Source organism: Cebus imitator, unplaced genomic scaffold, assembly GCF_001604975.1.
Source record: "Cebus imitator isolate Cc_AM_T3 unplaced genomic scaffold, Cebus_imitator-1.0 Scaffold319, whole genome shotgun sequence".
NCBI lineage: Eukaryota > Metazoa > Chordata > Mammalia > Primates > Cebidae > Cebus > Cebus imitator.
Window position 1 is genome coordinate 918,468 of NW_016107634.1, and position 21,786 is coordinate 940,253.

General features: G+C 41.8%; 1 protein-coding gene across 2 annotated transcripts in view; it reads left to right on the forward strand.

The window, feature by feature from the left end:
• Positions 1 to 7,867: 7,867 nt before the first annotated feature.
• DGKI (diacylglycerol kinase iota) overlaps positions 7,868 to 21,786 on the forward strand; it is a 450,254-nt gene continuing 436,335 nt past the window's right edge. For both annotated transcript variants that reach the window (XM_037729856.1, XM_017504298.2), the window contains exon 1: positions 7,868 to 8,274. In XM_037729856.1, the coding sequence (XP_037585784.1) occupies positions 7,868 to 8,274 (407 nt within the window). The remainder of the gene's footprint in view (positions 8,275 to 21,786) is intronic.

Consider the following 21,786-nt stretch of genomic DNA (forward strand, 5'->3'; position numbering starts at 1 on the left):
CTTAATTTTATATTCTAGTGTTTTCATGTAGCACATCATCTGCAATTTGTATTATTTCTACTTAGACCCATAACTATTATTTTGGAGGTCTGCATAATATTCCTTCACTGAACATTGAAAAATTTACTTAATTATTTTCCTGTCGTTGACCAAGTTAGATCACTTTATTTTATTTGACATTATAAACAATGGTATAACAAATATCTTTCTTTACTCAGAATCTTCTTGGGATTTTTTTCTTAAGATGCATTTCTAGAAGTGAGATTATTTGATTAAAGAGTAATGTTGCTAATTTTATAGTTAAGTTTGGAAATTGTCCACAAAAGTATAATTTTAGGGGTAATATAGTCCAAATGTCCCATTTTATAGATTATTATGAACATTTCAATCAATATATAAAATATTTTTCAGAATTTATTTGTGACATGTAATAACAGTGCATTTGGCTGCAAGTAAAGAAAAAAAATGAATCTACTCAACAGTGGCTTATACAGATCAAAGTTTAATTTCTTCACATAATAAAAAGTCTAGTAGTAGGTGGACTGTACTGGGCTGGCAACTGCTCAAAGAAGTTATCAGGGACCTATTACGTTTTTCCGACTTTTCCATCTTTAGTGAATGGTTTTCATCTTCATAGTTGCAAGATAGTTACTATACTTCTAGGTACTGAGCTGCCTCTGTAAGCACGAAGAAGGAAAAGGGCAAAGGACTGAGGGGGCATATTATCTTTCTGTATTAATAAAACACATCTCCAGAAGAAGCCCTATTTGATTATTTTGGCTTTGATCTTCTTGTTCAGAACTAGGTCACATAGTCACACTTCACTTTAGGGCAGTGGAAAAGAAAGCATTTTATCTTGTACATCTCTACATTCTAGGAAGGTGAAGAAAGGGAATGCGAATGGCTTTTAAGTTAAAAGGTCATGGCATTTGCCACTTGACTTTTATTACTCTATGTAAAAAGAAGTGAAGAAGAAAGAAAATGGTTTTCATTTATTACAATTAAATGGTAAACCCTTTCAGGGAAGTTATCTCATTGTACCCATCTTTAAATCCTTAGCACTAACAGAATGTTCATATAGTAGTAGAGGCTCAAAAAGTGTTTGTAATGTGTTGAAACAGTAAATATATGTTCCCTACAAATCTAAATGGATTAATCAAGAAGTCATATTAGATTAGCATCATTTTCCTTAATAGCATTTCTTGCCTGATACCTTAGTGAAATGCAATAAAAAGAATATTAGGCATAGTCTGCCAACCAAACTTTGTACACAAATACAGGAATGCAGATTCATTGAGAGTCCAGCTGAATGTTTTAATATGGATTTTAGTAGCTATACAGAAACATTGGAATGTTCAGCAGCAAAAGAGCAGTGTCTTTAGTTTTTCCTTACTGAATTCCTAGTACCTAGAACAGTATATTACAATTACAAGCAGACATTTACCAACTGCCTGTACAACAATGACTGTTAGAATGAATTGAAGTTTCTAGGAGTGCATTGCACATTCTGATACTAACCTTACCCTCTTCAGAGATTTATTGGTGACTTCATTAAGTTTGTTGCAGATCAGGCCTGCTCTTGATAAATAACCCAAGAAAAATAGTGAATGCAATGAGAGAGTGAGGGTCAGAAAACAGCAAGAGGAAATTTAGTGGGAATGCAAACTAATTCTTCCATTTGCCCCCCCAACACCAGCTTCTCAAGTACAGAATCATTGTAAATTATATGTGTGTGTGTGTGTGTGTGTGTGTGTGTGTGTGTGTGTGTCTGTGTTTGGTACATCAGCAGTTTGAATGAGAAATAATGATTTAAAAAATGGAAAGCCCTTTATAACAGAGCCTGTTGAAAATGACTAGGTTGTCTTAGAAATTAGTGACTCTTCTGTAACTTCAATTGTTCAAGCCTAAAAATAATCACATGAAGAGATGCTGTGGGAGCACCATGCATGAGTGGGGGCTGGACTGGGTGATCTAAAAACCTCCTCCCTCCTAACAATATATTAGGCTTCTATATTTAGTTAGGTCTAGCTTAGAGACTGCTTGTTGAAATCAATTCTTATCCATAGAACTTAAAATATTTTCCTCCATACTAATTCAGCAAGCTCCTACTGCAGCTTCATGTTTTTTATGGCCATGATCTAAGTTGGACAATCTTTAACTCTAGGTTTAACACAGGCACAGTTTAACACAGACATAGTTATATGTCAGCCAATGACTGAGAAGGGCAGTTTAGGGAGCAAGAGACTTCTCTGATGAGATAACATGAGAAATAAGATCTGAATCATAAATGGCTGGGCTCCATCTACTCTCTCACACCCTTGTGTCTTTGCTTGCTCAATGGAGAACTCAAGCCATCATTGCCATTGCCACTGTCTCATATTCCATCTGTGCCAGTGACCTCAGCCTCTCCCAATGACTGGATTCCACTGAGATTGTATTAGAAGGAGACTCAACAGGTTGGTGCTACGGTGCAATCAGTCTGTATCCTTAGAGGTTTGGAGGAAGCTCCAATCACTAGGGGATTTGGGTTCCCTTGCAGTTGCCATAAACAGCCAGCAACACAACCAAGAGGTGAGGGTGAATTAATTAGTTCTTTAAGGGGCAAATTTCAACCAGGTTCAACAGAAGACAGGAAGACTGGCAGAGAATATACACTCTTTCCTGTATCAAAATGTTTCTAGGTGTAATGCCTTGGGTCCTGTCTGGAAGAAGTTCTGATTACCAAGAAAGTAGGTATGTTGTTTTGTGATGCTGTAGTCATTCATAACTCACCACCTTGAATTTACTTTTCCCCTCCTTTTCAGCCTTGATTCTCTTTTCCCTTCATTCTTGAGTCCTGGGATTACAACTTTACATAAAGACTTAGCTTGTAAGCTTTGCCTCAGGATCTGTTTTCTAAGGAACTCAGGCAAAACCAAACACAATGCAAAAATATGAAGTAGAGCCAGAGTTCAGGAACTGTGTTCAGGTTCATGGAAGTGCTCAGGTTTCTGTAGTACATTCCCAGGGGCACTGCAGGATATATCAAAATTTTGAGGGAAACTCAGAGATACTTGACATTTGTTAGACACCATGCATACTACTGGCTCAATGTAGTTGATAGTTTCAACATTAGATTATACTACATTCTTTCAGTGACATCATTATGTTGGCAAAGCTAGGTTTTGGTGGTTACAACTTAATGCAGTATTAAAGAGCAATACCACCTGAAAATCGGTATGGAATAGGAAATGAAGGTGGTAGTGTCCAATATGATCCTAAGATTTGAGAGGTTGTGTCATGCTCATTATTATTACTCATTAGTAAGTGATTGTGGCTGCTTACAAATGAAATACAAACATTTTTTCTATTTATGGTCTTTTTTTTTTTTTTCAAATAGCTACTAATGTTGTCAAGAAGTAAATGTTTATTGAATTGTTAGCACCTGAATATCTAATAATAAGTGTTAGGTTTGTCTTTATAAATCTCAGCCTAGAAGTGCCAGGATAAGTAATTACTGAGACATTCAGTAAGGGTGGTGTGAACTGAGAAAGTTTGGGAACCTCTTAGGTAGAGCTTTATAGGTAGGCAGGAATAAGCTTAGCATGTGATGTGGTTTGGTTCTGTGTCCCCACCCAAATCTCATCTTGAACTGTAATCCCCATATGTCAAGGGAGGGACCTGGTGGGAAGTGATTGGATCATGGGGGTGGTTCCCCATACCGTTCTCATAATAGTGAATGAGTTCTCATGAGATCTAATGGTTTTATAAGGGGCTCTTCCCCTTTCACTCTTTGCTCTTTCTCTCCTATGGCCATGTGAAGAAGGTCCTTGATTTCCCTTCACTGTCCACCATGATTGTATGTTTCCTAAGGCCTCCCCAGCCAGGCAAAATTGTGGGTCAGTTAAGCCTTTTTCCTTTATAAATTACCCTGCATCAGGCAGTTCTTTATAGCAGTGTGCAAATGGACTAATACCTCATGTGTGAGAAATGGGATGTTAGGAGAGCTGAGTGAAAAAGTGATGGACTGCAGGGATGGAGGAGGCACAGAAGAGACCAAGTATGGCCTTGTGGGCTTTGACAAGGGAGCTGTTATCATTTCTGCACAACATGATACACAGAAGCTTACTTCTGGAAACTTCTTTTTCTTTTCTTCCTCAGCTACATTTCCAAAAGCTCTATTATCTTTCACTGGTTTTACGCATAACAGAGGTCTTCAATGTGTGCATATGCATATTTAAATGTGTCACTTGCTTTTTAAAAAACATGATTCTGTGTTATTTCTGGAAAATTCCTGAAATTCCTGAACACCACATACATTTAAAAATGTTAGATGTAATGTTCTCATTATTATCTGGTCTTATAGTCTTACCTAGATTTAAAATTTTTTTCTTCTTTCTTTTAATCTTCACATTGAAGCCCTTTTTATCAAGTCTAGCATTTATGAGACTCAAGTTTGGTATTTAAGACTAGGATGATACCTGTTTTAGGTTGAACAGTAATTACTAATAGAAAGGTGAGTTCAGAAGCCCACCAAATGGGGCATGGCCTTGGGTCCAGTGAGGGAACTATTGCCCATCTGAGGACTGAGTTTAGACTTTCAGGTCCAGACACTGGATGTTTCAATATACTCAGAGATGCTCATTTTCTTGGTTATGTACTTATGTTACTCCAAATCACATGCCACGCAATTTCAAAGCAGAATGTCAATTTCTTTTTGTGATTAGAATGCTTCTGACCCATTTTCAAGGATTCCACTTTTTGTGTCAAGGAAACTAAGAAGGAGGATGAGTAATTACAAGGTTACTTGGCGATCATTGAAAAACAGAAAGGAAAATAAATTGTCTAAGAGAATGATTAATATTTTAAGTAACTTCTCAGAAGTCCACCCCACAACAAAATTAATTTGTTTTTTGCTGGAATTATTTGTACTTCTCAGTTGTCTCTTTGTCTTAAGTTAATGTTCAATGACTGTTTCTTTTTAAGTCCAATATTCCTCGGTTTAAAATGCATTATATGCTATTGAAACATAAAATACACACCTGACAGTTCCAGCTGGCTTTTCTGATAGCCTGGGAGACATTCTGTCTTCTGTTGGTATGTATTTATTGAATCAGGCAAAACCTCAAGATTCTACTAGAGCCATTCAACTCCACTTCACTGTGACCATTTTCTTATGTATCTTTCCAGAAATATTTATATCTCTATAGACCTTCTTTTCTCCATAAATGACAGCATACTACTAAATACTCAGCATTGTTTTTCTTTTTTTGTTGATGCTATATATTTGAGATTGTTTTATACTAATGAAAATTAACTTGCCTTATTTATCGTGACAGCTCCAGAGACTTCCATTGTTTGGATGAATAAAAATTTAGGTTGTTTTCACTGTTAAATTCCTTGTGCATACCTACAAGTATATCAGAGGATGAATTTTTAGAAGTAAAATTGCTTGGTTTGTTAAGTTATACATTTCAAAAATGGATAGATATTGTAAAATTTACCATCAGAGATTTTACTAAAGTACATCAACAATTTGGGAAAGCATTTGTTTTCATACCCTCCCCCCACCAAACCATCTATTATCAAACTGTTTGTTCTGAAAAAATGACATTTTTATTATGTTCATAACAATGTATATTTCTTTTCTCAGTCAATAAACACTTAATGATGACCTATGATATACACAGTTAGGCTATTATGTTACCTGCTTATTATTACTGAGGATACAGTGATAAACAACATATAGCCTTTATATACATCTGGGAGAAATAGACACATGACAGTTGTAGTGGTCCAAGTATAGTACAATGGTGCAATGGGAGCTATGGAAGGTACGCCCATCACAGTCTAGAAAGGGATGATCAATGGAGGCTTCTAGTAGGGAGAAACATGAGGAGAGACATGTAAACTAAAATCTGATGGAGGTGTAGTAGTTGGCTTGGCAAATGTTTGGAATAGGAGAAGCAAAGAAGAGACAGCAGAATTACACGTGCAAAGGTGGGAATGGCGAGACCAGAGAGCATGTGGGGTTTGCACACAGAACAGTTCAGACCCTCACTGTCATGACAATATGAAGGGATAGTGGGCAGTGCTCCACCACCCACCAATGTAGCCCTCAAAATCAGTTAAGGAGTTTGAACTTTATCCCAATGGCAATGTGACATAATCGGAAGTTTTTAAGTGGAGCCGTGACAAAGCAGAAGCATCTTGGGGCTCACACTTCAGACTGGATTGGGGAAGATACAGCTGAAAGTAAGTGGGAGTAGTGAGGGGGCTGTCCCAGTAATTGGGTTAGGATGACATTTGCTTGATTTAAGGGAAGTGCTAGATATTCATGGATCTTGCTGTTGAAGTACCTAATACACGACTGTCCCTTCTGAAAACGGGGTGCACTAAACCGAGGTGAAGCACAAAGACCACTGAGCAGCCTGGCTTGACTCCTGGCTTTGCCAGTTTGTACTTGCACGTGTCCAAGCCCTTGAGAGGTGCTATGGAAACGCAGAGGTGGATGGGGGAAGTGCTTCCACAGCACTTGGTATATAAAAAGGAGGGCTTCATAACTGCTAGCAGATTTAATTTTTATTATTACTTTTCCTCCCTGCACTACGAAAATGCATTTATCTTTGTCTTATTATAAGGTAAATATGAGGAGAATTACAGAATATGGGTGTTAGAAAAGATTCGATATATCTCTGTTCATTTTCCTAATTTTAGTGGTGAGGAAATAAAGGGAAAGCAAGCAATTTAGATTGTTTCCAGTCTTAAATTCTTTGTTCGTGGGCACACCACGCCAACCTGAAACTGTTCACTGGTCTGATTCTCTTACCACCACGTACATGTAGGTTTGTAGTTTGGTTATGAACTCCACCTTGTCTTAACCCATAGATCGTTTCTGTGTTTGCCGACAGCAGCAATTTCTTGGGTGGAAACCCCTAATTTGGGAAACAATCTGTCTTAAACACTTTGCAGCACATCACTCAAACCACACAGTGTTTGATAATCTTAGAAACAAAAACTGGCGTTGAGGTGGACAGTTAAATTCTGCAGCTTGGATTCGTTTCAGCAGTGGGGTCTCAAGTGGTTTGAAGCCCCTTCCGCCTCATTTCCTTATCCGAACACCACAGCGGCGCCAGGCGCTCGGGTCCTCACTTCTGCCTCCTGGATTCCCTCCGCCTTTCTGCTTCACCGAGGGCCCTGCGATCCGATTCAATCGAATTAACCGCTGTTTAGCGAGCGTCTGCTGCGCCTAAGGAAGGTGCCGGGCGAGGAGCTGGGTGGGGACGCATTTCGGGGATGCTGGGGGCCCGGCCCGGAGACTGGAGGTCGGTGCTTCGACTTGGCACTCGCCGGCGAATTCGCTCCAACATTCCCACCAGCGGCGCTCCTGCTAGCTACCTCCCTTTCCCCTAAATGCAGCTCCCGCTACCTTCCCGCGCCCGGGGGCTGCTGCGGGCCCCAACTCTGCTGGCTGGAGGGCGGCGGTGGAGAGGGTGCTGGCCCAGAGTCGGCAGCCGGGCTCAAGACCCAGGTGGGCGCCCGGCGGTCCTGGTCCCAGCCTCGCGGTGCAAGACCCAGGGCGCGGCCGCTCTCCTCGGAGTTCCCCGGACGCTCTCCTTCCTGATGCCCGCCGTGCCTGCCCTGGCGTCCCCAGCCCGGGGGCGTAGCCTCTCCTCCTCTCTCTCCTCCTCCGCCGCAGCCCGTCGCCCCTGGGCAGAGTTCAGGTTCAGCCCGGGCTTTCGCTCGGGATGTAGGAAGAGGCCAGCGGGGCTGGAGGGCGCGGGCCGGCGCGGGAGGGTGCGGGAGGCGGGGAGCGGCGGCCTCTGATTGGCCGGGGCGGGGGAGTGAGCGGAGTTTCCCACAATGCCCCGGTGCGGTGCAGCCGCGGATGGATGCTGCGGGAAGGGGCTGCCATTTGCTGCCCCTGCCAGCGGCGCGCGGACCTGCCCGCGCTCCCGCAGCCGCCGCCGCCGCCGCCAGCGCCGCCAGCCCGCCCGGTCTTTGCAGCTGCGCCGCCTGCGCTCCCTCCGCGGCCGCCGGAGCGGGCGCCATGAACCCCAGCTCCTCGGCGGGAGAGGAGAAGGGGGCGACGGGCGGCAGCAGCAGTAGCGGAAGCGGCGCCGGGAGCTGCTGCCTGGGCGCCGAGGGCGGCGCAGACCCGCGGGGTGCAGGGGCAGCCGCAGCGGCAGGGGCCGCTGCCCTGGAAGAGTCCCCGGCCGCCGGCCAGAAGGAGAAGGACGAGGCGCTGGAGGAGAAGCTGAGGAACTTAACTTTCCGGAAGCAGGTCTCGTACAGGTAGGCACGGGGAGCCGGCAGCCGAGACAGGTGCGCCGCGGCTGGAGACCCACTCTTCCCCCAGCAAGGGGCGCTTCCGCAGAGTTGGGCACCTCTCTGTTTCCATGCCTCTCCTGCCCCCTTTCCCCCTCTCCTCCCGGGGATGTCTGTCCTCTCCCCATCCTATCATTACAGGTTGGAGGGAAGCAACGCCTGCTTTCCCCCATGGCAGGAGAGAACCTTTGGGTCCCTAAGGTTAGAACAACAGAAACTGTGTGTGTGTGTGTGTGTGTGTGTGTGTGTGTGTGTGTGTGTGTGTGTGTAAGAGAGAGAGAGAGAGAGAGAAAGGTTACAGACTCAGAGATGCTTAGTTTTCTGAAGAGAAGTCATCAAAGTTGCCCCTAAGCAGGTATCATCTTCAACCCCCCCACACACGCCTTCCAGATTTCACTGGATGGACCTTTGGCACTAACTTGGTAGCTGAGATCACTCTTACAGACAGAAAAGAACAGCACTGTACTGAGGAGAAATCCTTGTGGAAGTTGGACCTGCCTCAAAATCCCCAATGAAGGAAGAATGGGTTTATGTCTGTAGATTCACCACTGGCTATGGGGGTTCCATGCCTGCATGGTCCCTGCCTCTCTCCTGGCTGGAGGAGGGTGTGGGGAGCCCACTGGCAAGCTAGGGGTGAAGGTGAGAGTGGGGACCATATTGGTACCTAAGGATGATTGTATGTGTAAGACAAGGACAGTGTGGGATCAATGGCCTCTAAATTAGGATAAAAGATAACCCCATGTTGTTTTAGAATACAACAAGGAGAAATTAGGATTTATTAGGGCCTCTCTCTCCCCTCCCTTCCACAGATAAGAATAAAGATATTGACAGGTTTGAAGAGTTGTTGACACTATGTCTGCTGCTTGTTGATGTGAAAGGTCAAGGTAACATGCAAGCATAGGTTTACAAAGATGTGCATTTGCTGGAGCTAAGAGAGTTTCTGGAAAAGGGGTCAGTGAAAACATTCTTGTAACCCTACTCTTTCTGAGTTAGTGTTCCCTTCCCGAAAACCATATAAAGTATTAAGCCTGTCACACCATGTGCTGTTATGTAAGCAAACACAGATGACAGAGGTGTGTGGGTTTGGGAGGGTGTGTTTTATTTATGGGGGCAGGTGTGTGAATCATTGGGATCCCCACAGGCATCACCTGGCCTGGAGGCCACAGTCACTAGGGCATGTGCTCTGTGTCTGAGTGTTGACTTCTGATGACTCCTGAAACGCCTTCCTGGTGAGGTTGTTGCTTCTGCGTTCCTTGCATGCATTTTGTTCTCCATGCGCTGGGGGAGTTCTCCACCTGAGTTGTTCTCTTAGTTACTCACACAGATCAGGTCCAAATGGATCTTTCTTTTTATACTTTGGTTTCTAAAAATAGTCAGTTGGTGGGGAGAGGGGTAGCTCTAGGGAGGTATGCTAGGACACAGGCAGTTCTACTTCCTAGTTATGATGGCCTGTCTGGCCCTTGGGGGAACAGGGACTACATTCAACCTAATTTAGGAGCTGTGAGTTGGAAGGGGGTGGTGATTACATGAAGCACAGCGTGGGCTGCTCCTGGCTCATTGGTATTCATCAAAGTCCTCATTGGGTAGGAAAACAAAGGCAGAGTTTGCAAGGGAAATCATTTCAGCTTGCCTGTTGGCAGGGGTCAGTCTCTGAGCCTCCTTCCTCAAAATGTATGTTGTGTGGGGTTGTGGCTTTCTGAGTGCATGCTCACACATGCAAGTGTAAGTGTGTACCCACACAAACATAGACATGAACACAGACTCAGCATGTTTCTATAGAATAATATAACATTGCGTCTATTTTACACTCCATCCATGGAGGTGGATTCTACTTCATAAACATCATTTCCTTTTAAATAAAGCTTTATACTCCAATTAAATGAACCACCTGCATCAGTGTCACCTCAGGTGGCTGGTTAAAAGTGCTCACCACCCCAGACTTACAGAATCAAACTGTCTGTGGGTGGGAAGTTTTAACAGGCTCCTCAGGTGTTTATGCACACTAATATCTGGGGATTGCCACCCTGATTCCACCGCCACCAAATTAAACAACTGATCTTTGAATTCATAAATGCTACCCAGCCAAACCAGGCCAAGTGGTCTCAAAGTCAGAGGAAAGATGGTGAAAAAAGAGGTGCTCCCATCTGGAGCATGTTTGTCCCTGGGTAACAGGAAAGTGTCTTCATTTTGATCACTGTTACTAACTTGTTTTGGAGTCATGATGAGTGGCCTGCCCACTCACCATGGTGGCCATTCGTGCTGGACTCCTGCAGCTGGGCTGGCTGTTTTACTGTGGGATGGATGAAGGGTCTGCAAAAAGAAAAGCAGCTTTGGCAGGAGCTGAGGGTCAGCTCCTCGGTGAGGACCACACCACCTCCCTTCTGGGGGCATCTGAGGACGGGGCCTGGTGGGAGCTTATAGAGAGGAGGCAGGAAGGCCTCAAAGAATACAGCCTGAGTGAAAGGGCTTAGTTAGGATATGGAGCATGGCTGCCTGTGTAAGGGGGATCATTTGAGGTGGAGGAGTGGAGATTTGCAGGTAGGCAAAAAATATCTTTTGAAGAACATGGATATTTTTGGAAAGAAACTTAACAGGCACAAAGAAGGGGGCTTTGGGAGAGGGTGTGTGTGTGGGTGTGTGTGTGTGTGTGTGTGTGTGTGTGTGTGTAGGGGGGTCTCATCTGCTCCTTCTGTTGCTAAGGAACATATAAGCTAGGGTTTAAAAATAAATGAGGAGTGGGTGGGCATATGCAGTGACTCCTGTCTTTTTAGGAACCAGAGCCCTTTACAAAAAGCCTTTAAATAACCATTTCTGGAGGCAGATAATTCATTTTGCTTGACTTCTACTTTGTTAAGTAAAATAAACTCCTTTCTATACTCCTAGATTTCCCCTCATTATTTTTCCTTTGTTGGCTTTTTTTGAGAACCATTTTTCCCATGAGAATTTTTTGCTTTATTTCAGAATCTGCACCCCTAGAGCAAATAGTCTCTGTCGACTATAAAGCTGAAGGTTTGAAAAGGCAGTGCAAGTGAGCTAGTACTTTTCTTTTAAAATTACTACTTCTATTTTCTTTGCAAATTACGGTGCTGCAACAGATACATATGTGTAAATGACTATATAATGTGTAGGAACTTTTTTTTTAAACTGCTGTAAGAATTCCCATTTAAGTCAGTAAAATAAAAAAAAAAAAGCCTTCAGAAACACATAAGGGAGGGGAAGGAAAAGGTAGCTGATGTTTATTGTCTTCTATGCAACAGGTGCTGGGCTAAGCCTTATTGTATATTCTGTCTTAATTAATCTTCATGACAGTCCTATGATGTGATTATGACTATTTCCATTTTATGGAAAATGAACCTTAAGCATAGAGCTGGGCAGGAGGCAGAATTTAAACCCAGATGACTCTAAAGGGCTTTCTCTTTAGACCACATCATGCTGCTTCCCTAAACGTTTATTTTAGGTTTGAACTCTCTCCATGTGTCCATATGTGTGTGCATGTGTGTGTGCAGTGTGGGCTGTTCTTCCCCCTCATCCGTAATACACTACAGGTCATTATATATTATCTCTAGAATACCTTTTTTTTTTTTTGGATTGTGGCCCTTTACCTATATAATTTTAAGGAACTCTTCTACCATCTCAGAAATAAAAATGAATATAAATTCATGATTGCAAATATGTTGGTTTTGCTTCTGAGAACAAAACCACCTGCATGCACCCACTATGAAGATATCCATGTTAGAGGTTTATATGCTTTTGAAAAAATTCACACAGCGTTGTGTACGTGAACTTAGATCCAGTGAAGAGCTGGACCATCTATCCATCTTTGGGCAGTATAGAATGAGTGATGAAGCATAATTTTGCTTGTCTGGGCAGACCATTGCTTATGAGATGTTGATGACTATGATTTAGTTTCTCTACTTATAAACCAGGCTGATAATACTAAATCTTTCTTAAGGGAAGTTTTTGGTAAGAGATAGAAATAGGAACAAGGAGTATTAAACATGTTAGTTTGGGCAAACATATAAAAAGATATTTATTATTCTTTACAGGTTGATGATTAGAATGTAGTATTGCTGTTTTGTGTTTTGTCCTGCAAAGTAAGGTTGTTATTACAAGAAAGACATCTGAGGAGTTGGAAGCCACATAGGGTAAAATGGACATTGTTTTTCTCGCATCGTGATCAATAGTGTATGGGGGAACTTTTCTTCTCCTGAATATCAGTATGTAGCGTCCTCTTTTGTTAATCTATTTTATTTTGTTTGTATCTGTGCTTTGCACATCTGTTAGATTTTTAAGGACTTTAGGATCAGATTAAAATCTTGGTTCTAATTTAATTCCTTTCTCAGTAATTACTTAGGTACTGACTCTGATTTCCTCAGTTAGGATACACACTGGGCAAGATTTCAATTCAGCCACTATTCAGAGTACTTATTCTGTTGTAAGTGATCTTTTAGAGACTTAATTTTTTCCTGGGAGAGTGACACTATTGGGTCCTGTGGAATCTGGGGATAGGGAAGTTGAAGAGAGGTCTTTGCTAATGTTCAGTTCTGCTGTGGCAACAAACAGTAGCATTGCCTCATGGGGACAAATTAAATTAGACTAGAGTGAGCTCTTTCCAACACTGGACTTTCTAATCTGAGGAAATGAGGGTTCCCATCGAGAGCCCAGGCTGTCTACATCCTCTGTGTTCTTTTGGCCTGGGAACTGAGAACGTGTTCCCTACGCAACCCCAAGGTAGTCTTGAAATTGAGTACACTGTGAGACCAGAAGCATCTGGAAGAATTACTGCCTACACGTTGGGCTGTGACATTTACTTTCTTCCATGGGTATGCGTTGGTAACACTGATCCTGTGGAGACTAATTATTTTTCTTGAGGCCTTATAACTATAGTTTTGAGACAGTAGTTACTGCAAATAAATAATGGCATGTGAGCTTTTCGTACAGTGAATAACTTTCAAGGAAAGGTCAGAAGTACAATGAAATCTAAGCCATGAAACTTTTTCATTAAAGTTTAATTGGCTCAACATGCCTATAACAATGGGCTAATTTGTTGTTGCAGCTGGTCGAAACCTGTTTCAAGGCACAACAATGCAGATAATTGGAGAAATAAAAATACCAAGCTAAGTCTGTTTGCCCATAATGCTTCCACAACTCATTGCCAGCCTGTTCACCAGGCAAACTCCTCAATTGGTGTGAGCTCAAAAGGGCCCACTTTGGGTGATGAGTGGCTGGTCCTCCCCTGTCCTCATATGGCACTTTAAATTAGCTAGGTTAGGACTGAAGTGTCATTTTCTGTTTGGGGACTTAGACTAGGGTCTTTCTGCTAATCTCAGAGAAGTTATGTAACTCCTTTGAGGCTCAGCCAATTTATCTCTAAAATGAGATAATAGTAATACCTAACTTACAGGTTTGTTAGGAAGATTAAATGAGTTACTTTAAGTAAAGGGCATGGCATAGTGCCCTCCACAGAATTAACTTGTGTAATTATTACCATTCCCCAAACTAAGTTGTTAAGTCCTTTGAAGACAGAACTTACACCTGATCATTTGAATTGCTGACTCTGATTCTTCTTGCTCGGTAGGTGTTGGATAAGTATTCATTGAATGAACGTATTTAATTGGCATCTTTAAATAAATTACTACTGTTATTCATTTTTGGTTCATCTGAATTGCGAGTTTCTCTTCTATTAAAGAAACCTCTGCCTATTTCTTACTTACACTTTGTCCATCAGCCCAGGACTGCGTTTCTGTTTACAGCTTCCTGTGTGAGTACCTGCATCAGCCATTTGGCCAGCTGTTGGAGGCTGAGAGGGGTGGCAGAAATTCTTACTTAACCAGCTATTTGCAGCTTGTCAAAGAAAAGGCCTTAATTTGCCTTCTGAGTAGCACTAATTAGCTCTCCAGTTCTCTTTCTGTCTGTCTCATCCCTTTCCAAGGGGCAGTATTGACTTTCTCCTCAGAGAATTTTCTGTTGACTTTTCCTTCAGTGATTACAACTGAAAAACGCAGAAAAAGGGCTACCCAGCATTCCTGGAGTCCTGACCTTTGTCCAGCCAACCAGAGGTCACTCCAGCCACCTCTGTTCTATATTACTTCACCCACTCTTTCCTTGCAACTCATCCGATTGACTTTGGTGAAAACATTATTTTAGAAAGAATGCATTAGTCCACTTAGTGATTCTAAGTTTTTGCTTTGCCTTTAACCCACTTAATAACCAAATCTTCGGAAAGCACCAGCTACTTTTTATTCATGTACCATATAGAGCACTTGAAGAATGGCTCATGAGTGTCCTGGCACCCTTCGTGTTCAGGGAGAGGCAGTATGAGCACTGCTTGGGTTACTTTAGAGAAAATTAAATCATCTGCTGTGTGCATATTAGCTGAAGGAGGGGGCTGTGATTGGGTAGAGGTGGGAAGAAAGATCTTTGCATATGAATGTTCATGTTTTTTCCTTCCAGCCCTGAGTTTTGTGAGCCTTTGAAATGAAGCAAACGGCATGTTTTTAAAGGCAACAGCTTTCTAACAGGGGCTCCTGTCATTCTTACATCCAACCTGAGTTTTGCTGAAATGGAAATTTGCCTTTAGATTTCCAGACTCATAAATAATGCTCTGATAAAAGAGCCAATTCTGGTTTAAGCTGTAATATTAATAGCCTGGCTTTGTTAGATGTTGAGGAGAACATTCAAAACAGTAATATTTAAACCACAATTAAATTTTATTTTTCTTACCTTTCAATTACATGAGAGGTAGAGGAGAGTAGTGGTGAAGAGCCCTGCCGCCTGGGTCCATATTTTCACTTCTGCCTGCCGTGTGCCTGCACACGTTACTTAACATCTCCATGTCTTCATTTCCCTGTCTACAAAATGGTAATGGTAGTAATACTCATCCTGTAGAATTATTTGACATTTAAATGAGTTGTTACTTATGATGCTGCCTGTCACAAAGTACATGCTATATGTGTGTTTGTCAAAGCGATATTATCTATCCTTAAGTCCAGTTAAGGAACAGCTTTGTGTATTATTCTTCAAAATACAGAACATTAGTCAAATGTCAGTAGCTGATGATAAAATTATTCAGGTAATATGCAAATGAGATAGACATAGACTTAAGAAATGTAACTGACAGGTTTTGGCGTTAAGGTATAGAATATGTACTTTTGCAACTTTTTAAAACACAGTGCATTGTTACTAGAGGATGCAAAGAGGAGAAAGCTGCTTCTCAGTGTTCTGGAAATTGGAGCAGACAGAAGGCAGAGGTCGGAGAAGACAGGCACAGTCAGTGTGCAGAGGAATCAGGTAGCAGCAGCCCAAACTCCCAGCAGGTCATCTGAGAGCAGGAAACCAGACATGGAGGGTTGGGTGAGAAGGGTCTCAGAGCTTCACAGTGTCAGGAATAGATAAGCTGATAAAGACTGAGGAACTAGAAATAGAGTTGTCCCCTGTGATTCCAGGACAGAGGTTATTTCTCTTCTGGCCTGTCTTGATGATGTCTACTTTGTACATACAGACAATGGCTGGCTGGCATGCTCTGGCAGTACAGAAAGAAGCTTCGCAGATGCTACCTGTCCTGAAGTATTTCAGAAATGGAAGGCGCAGCCTTCTGGGATGTTCCATCGGTTATTTCAACCAGGCCAAACAGCAGAATATATTTTGAAAGATGTAGATTGTTATTAGATATTTGTTGAACAAATAAAACTGCTCAAGCCTGTGAAGTAAATGTTGAGGAGGTGAATTTATTATTTTTTTTCCTTAAAAAAGGCGACTGCTTTTGTGTATCATGTAGTCTTTCAGGAAAGAGCCAGAAAATAGACTCCTTGAAAGGACCAAAGTACATTTTAAAAAATGTGTCATTCCTTTGTACATGAGAAAGATGTCAAACTTGTAGGGAAAAATACATTCTTGTTATTTTGAAAAAAACCTTGAAAGCAATTTGTTGAAAGATAAAAAGAGCTTTACATAAGCTTATGTGGAAGTGGTTGGAAAGGGTTCCATGTATCATTTACAGACAAACTTCGGGAAGATTCCTCAGGCTGAAAGGCCTGAGATCTCATCATTGTCCTATGGATGTGTCAGAGTTTGAGACAATCTCTCTCAGACGGAAAGCATTATCTGTAAGAGAGTTTTGAAGGAAGAGCCTGATTTAAAACTTTCTCCCTTTTAAGTTGGCCCCCTCTCAATGCAAAGACTAAGGTGTGGCATGTTTCTTTTCCTCTGCAATTGAAACACTGTCCTCAGCATCTCAAGTTAGATGGGAAGCTGCTGAGCATGGGCTTCCCTGACAGTGCACAACCTCGGGGCTACTTGGCTTTCATGGCTGTCATCAGCTTGGGCTGCTGTAACAAAGTCCCATAGACTGGGTGGCTTCGAAACAACAGACATTTCTTTCTCATCGTTCTGGAGTTTGGAAGTCCCAGATCAGGGCACCAACATGGTCAGGTTCTGGGGAGGGTCCTCCTTGGAGCTGCAGACAGTTCTCTTCCCATGATGTCCTCACAGGGTGGAGGGAGTGAGAGAACTCCCAGGGGCCTCTTTTAGAGGGGCACTCATCCTATTCATGAGCGCTCTACCTTCGTGACTGAATCACTTCCAGTGGCCCCACTTCCTAGAACCATCACATTGAGGGTGAGAATTTCAACATGTGAATTTCGGGAGGACACAAACACCAGCCATTTTTCACAATGTCCTGGAAAGCCGCAGACATCACTCCTCTTGTCCTTCCCAGTGGCCTCTGAAGGCCATTCCCAGAAGCAGCAAAGGCAATCCATGCACTTCCAAGCTTTTTGTAAAGTACAGCTCAGAGAAGGAAAAAGCTTTCCTTGGTGTTCAAATACTGACTGCAATTATTATCTTATCTCCCTACCTATGAATATTAATCATTATAAGTTACTGATTTTGCCAAATGCTTACAGTGTGTCAAAAGCTGCTAAATATTTTACATTCAGGATTTCATTGAACCCTCAGTTAAGTAGGGACTATTATTACTTCCATTTTACAGAGAAGAACATTGAGGCTTAGAGTTTAAGCAACTTGCCTGCAAGTCACACAGCTGGGTAAGTGGCAGAGTTAAGATCTTTGCCTATATTTGCATATTGCTTATTACCTCCGTATTGCAGCTTTTCTGGTCCTCTTTTCACCCTTTCCCATTATCCTCTCTGTGTGCAAATAGCCATATTTTCACAATCTAGTGGCTTATTAATCTCTATTGAGGAGAGAGACCCATGTGCTTCATCTTTGTGGGCCCAGCCAGACCTCACAAAGGACATAGAGAAAGGCCTTGACAAAAGGTTGGTTGGCTGAGTAGATGGACATTCCTTTTATGTCTAAGCATAAAACTTAGCTCTGTGAATAATAATGTGCTACCGTCAGTTGTCGGAAGGTCAAGATTGAGCTTTCTGCGGTGTTTTTTTTTTTTTTGTAAAAACTATATGAATTTTCCATTGCACGAGATGAGGAAATAAATCCAGTTTCCTGGGGCCAGGAAATGATTGCAGGGATTATAGACTGGTACTGCTCCTTTTAAATTCCACCTTCAGTACAAGACCTTGTGATTTGTTGTAATCACAGTGGAACTTGAAGTGAGGTGATGGTACCATGAATTGGGGGCCAGTGAAGAAACTAGGATTACTTTATGTGCACTTTGCATGTCTGAAATGGCATAGTCAGCCCCATTTGATTTTTACAAAATATATTTTTAGATGAGCCTGGCCTTTTACCTTTAGCTGGAGGAAATGTTTGAGCGGTAAGTCTTTGCAATATGAGTTTTTCCGTAACAACATCCTTCAGAATTCATAAGTGTGTTCATGAGTGCAGTTAGAGACACCTAGAAAGTTCCAAGGGAACATTTTGAAAACCTGAGTCATTCTTGTTCATTTGAAGAAAACCTTCAGAATTCCTTAGGAAAATAAACCTCTACTTCAAAAATAAATGCCTAAGCTATTTAAAGATTAAAACAGAAGCTTTCTATGAGCCAGTGTGGAATTACTTATAACAAAATCTAAGGGATTTTTTTTAAAAGACAAATTTCTGGAGGTTTCTTAAACTGTAATACTGACTAAATTTAGGTACTTAATAATAATAAAAATGCATATGGTGCTTTTACAGCTTACCATTTATAAACTCCTTTCATGTAATTAATCTAACTTTACCCTCAAAACAATCTTAGGTAACCCCATATTGTTTTCATAGCCATTGTACATTTAAGGAAACAGTCACAGTAGCTAAGCGACTTTCCCAAGGCTATGTGCCATAAGGGACGTGGCCAGGTTCAGGTTGGTTTTCGGATCTGAAGTCTCATACTCTTTTCACTGCAGGATGCTGTTTCCACACATGAATCTATGGAAAGATAGCACCATTTCCCTCTCATTAATTTTACTTACTTGAAATAATCTCACTGGTTAATCACAATGGATAAAGCTGGAATCAATCACTAGCTGGCATTCTAAATCCATATTGCATTGGCAACGAAGATGACCCCATTGACATCATCATCACTCTTTCTGTACATGTAAAAACACGAAACTGCAAGTGCGATGGTATATGTTTCATACTCCTCTTACTGGCGAAAACCTAAAAAAACAGGTAGAGATAGAGTCAGGCTCTTCTTTTGCATTAGTTGCTAGGCAGCAACCATTTCATTGTAAAGGAGATCCAGTTCAAATAATGACATAGGTATTCCAAGAATAGTATTTCATTTTTATAGCAATTGCATTTCAGGTCTCCAGAAAGCATATGCTCCTGTGGCTCAGTGGTTTTAGGGGAAGAAATAGCCATCTCAATATATTTGTTGACTATGTGGAGAAAATTCAAGATAGCTGATCACCTAATAACCAGACTCCTGTGTGCCGCATGTGGTTCATGGGGGAGCAGGCTCAGGCTGCCTGTAGTTTGAAGGATTTGGAGGTCTCCAGAACATACTGCTGACAAACAGGTACACTTTGAGGCTGTATTTGACACTCACTGATACCATCTCAATGAAATACTCTGGGTAATTTAGAGTTCTAAGGGTATTGAAATAATATGGTATAGAACAAAATTTTGTCGTTGCAGCCAATGTGTTGAATGGTGCCAAGATTTCATTGTATTGAGCTTTTGCTGGCAGCTGAAAGCTCTTCAAAATGAAGGTAGAAGAAAATACAGTACAAGATGAGCATAAGTTCGTGGAGCTCAGTTTATCAGGAGAAGGGTCTGAGTGCAGAGGAGGACATATACTTAATGTCCCTATGGTCATGTGTGTAAAGGGGTGATGTCAATATACAAAGCCATCAGGTGCTATATTTTTCTGATTGCACTATCATTATTAATTTTGAGGGTGGATTGATCTGTGTGCAGAAGCCCTTGACCCTGCCTTTTAAGGCATTTCTGCCATCTCTGTTGGAATTTGCCAAACTATGGGAAAACTTATATCTATCTATACAAATATATTTTCTTCAGAGAACTGTTTCATGGGAGTTGTTAAGGGAGCAAACTTTGTTGTTTTCCAAGAATGGGGTGTATAACACTGCTCCCCACCATTTACCTCCTCAAGACATTTAAGAGAAAATGACTCTTTCCGGGAGCAGCTGGGATGCTTGGAAGCTGGTCTTTAACTTCCAGTAAGTTGCTCTCCCATTTAAAATAAAGTACCTCTCCCAGGAACTAAAAGTCAAGCTCAGAAGAAGTAATCCATGGATGAATTCAGAAATGGTGCATGGTTATTCCCACTGTGGTGCTGGGTTCATTAGTGTAGCTGTTTTTAGCATCTCTTGAGCAATTAATGCCTCTCATATATGTTTCATCATGCACTTTTACAAGGACTCAAAACAGCTTTAGCAAAACAGCACTTGTGTTATACGAACCCATCATGTAGATGGTGAAATCAAGACAAGAAAGGCTGGGGATGAGAGAACTAAAACCTTGACTTCCCAGCCTGGCATGAAACCATAGAAGTTCAAGAGCCTAAGTGTCTCTCAGAAGAAGCATATCTGGGAGGTGCTTGATGATACACCTTCAACGTTAATAATAATAACAATAACATTAATGTTTATTGAGGTCTTGCTTGCCAGGAACTGTGCTAAGTGTTTTACATTGATGGTTTCAGTTAATTCTTATCACAACTTTATAAGGTAGATGCTTTTACCATTCATAGTTTTACAGAAAAGGAAACTCAGGCACAGGATAATGAAATAATATATCAGGGCCTCACTACCAGCAAACAGTGGAGCCAGGGTTTGAATTCCAGAACCCCCTACCTAGTGCCCTTAAGCATTATTCTGTGCCATATTTCTATATGCACCCAAAACCCTCTTTTTCCTTTTAGGAATGACCTTTATCCTGTTGTGTGTAACCTTGTGGTGCTGTACATCAAGGTGCCTGACTCTCCACCATGGTAACCAATGAGGTCTTTGGAAGCTGTTGTAGGGGGCTTCCTCTCACCACCCTGATAGCACCTGAGGGCAAGTGTATGACTTGAGCTTGGACAACCAGGCTCTCTTGGACTTGGACTCTTAAAGGATTGTCAAAGGGATTGTCAATTTGTTCATATCCACTAGCAGTGCCCTGTAGGACAATTCCTGCTGCCTTGATTCCTGTCTTTATTCCAACCATGGATCATGATATGGTTTGGCTTTGTGTCCCCAACCAAATCTCATCTTGAATTGTACTCTTGTAATTCCCATGTGTTGTGTGATGGACCCAGTGGGAGGTAATTGAAGTATCAGGATGCATCTTTTCCCTGTTGTTACCATGATAGTGAATAAGCCTCATGAGATCTGATGGTTTTATAAGGGGGAGTTTCCCTGCATAAGCTGTCTCTTTGTCTGCTGCCATTCATGTAAGACGTGACTTGCTTCTCCTTGCCTTCTGCTATGATTTGAGGTCTCAGCAGCCATGTGAAACTGTAAGTCTAATAAACCTCTTTCTTCTGTAAATTGCCCAGTCTCAGATAGGTCTTTATCAGCAGCATATAAACAGACTAATACAGTAATTTTGTACTGGGAGTAGAATGCTGTTGAAAAGATACCTGAAAATGTGGAAGCAACTTTGGAACTGCATAACAGATAGAGGTTGAAAGAGTTTGGAGGGCTCAGAGAAGTCAGGAAAATATGGGAAAGTTTGGAGCTTCCTGGAGACTTGTTGAATGGCTTTGACAAAAATGTTGATGGTGATATGAACAATAAGATCCAGACTGAGGTGGTCTCAGATGGAGATGAGGAACTTGTTGGGAGCTGGAGCGAAGGTGACTCTTGCTATGTTTTAGCAAAGAGGTTGGTGGCATTTTGCCTTTGCCCTAGAGATTTGTGGAACTTTGAACTTGAGAGAGGTGATTTATGGTATCTGGTAAAAGAAATTTCTAAGTAGCAAACTAATCAAGATGTAACTTGGATGCTGTTAAAGTTACATTCAGTTTTATAAGGGAAGCTGAGCAAAAAGTTCAGAAAATTCGCAGCCTGACAATGCGATGGAAAAGAAAATCCCGCTTTCTGAGGAGAAATTTAAGCTGGCTGCAGA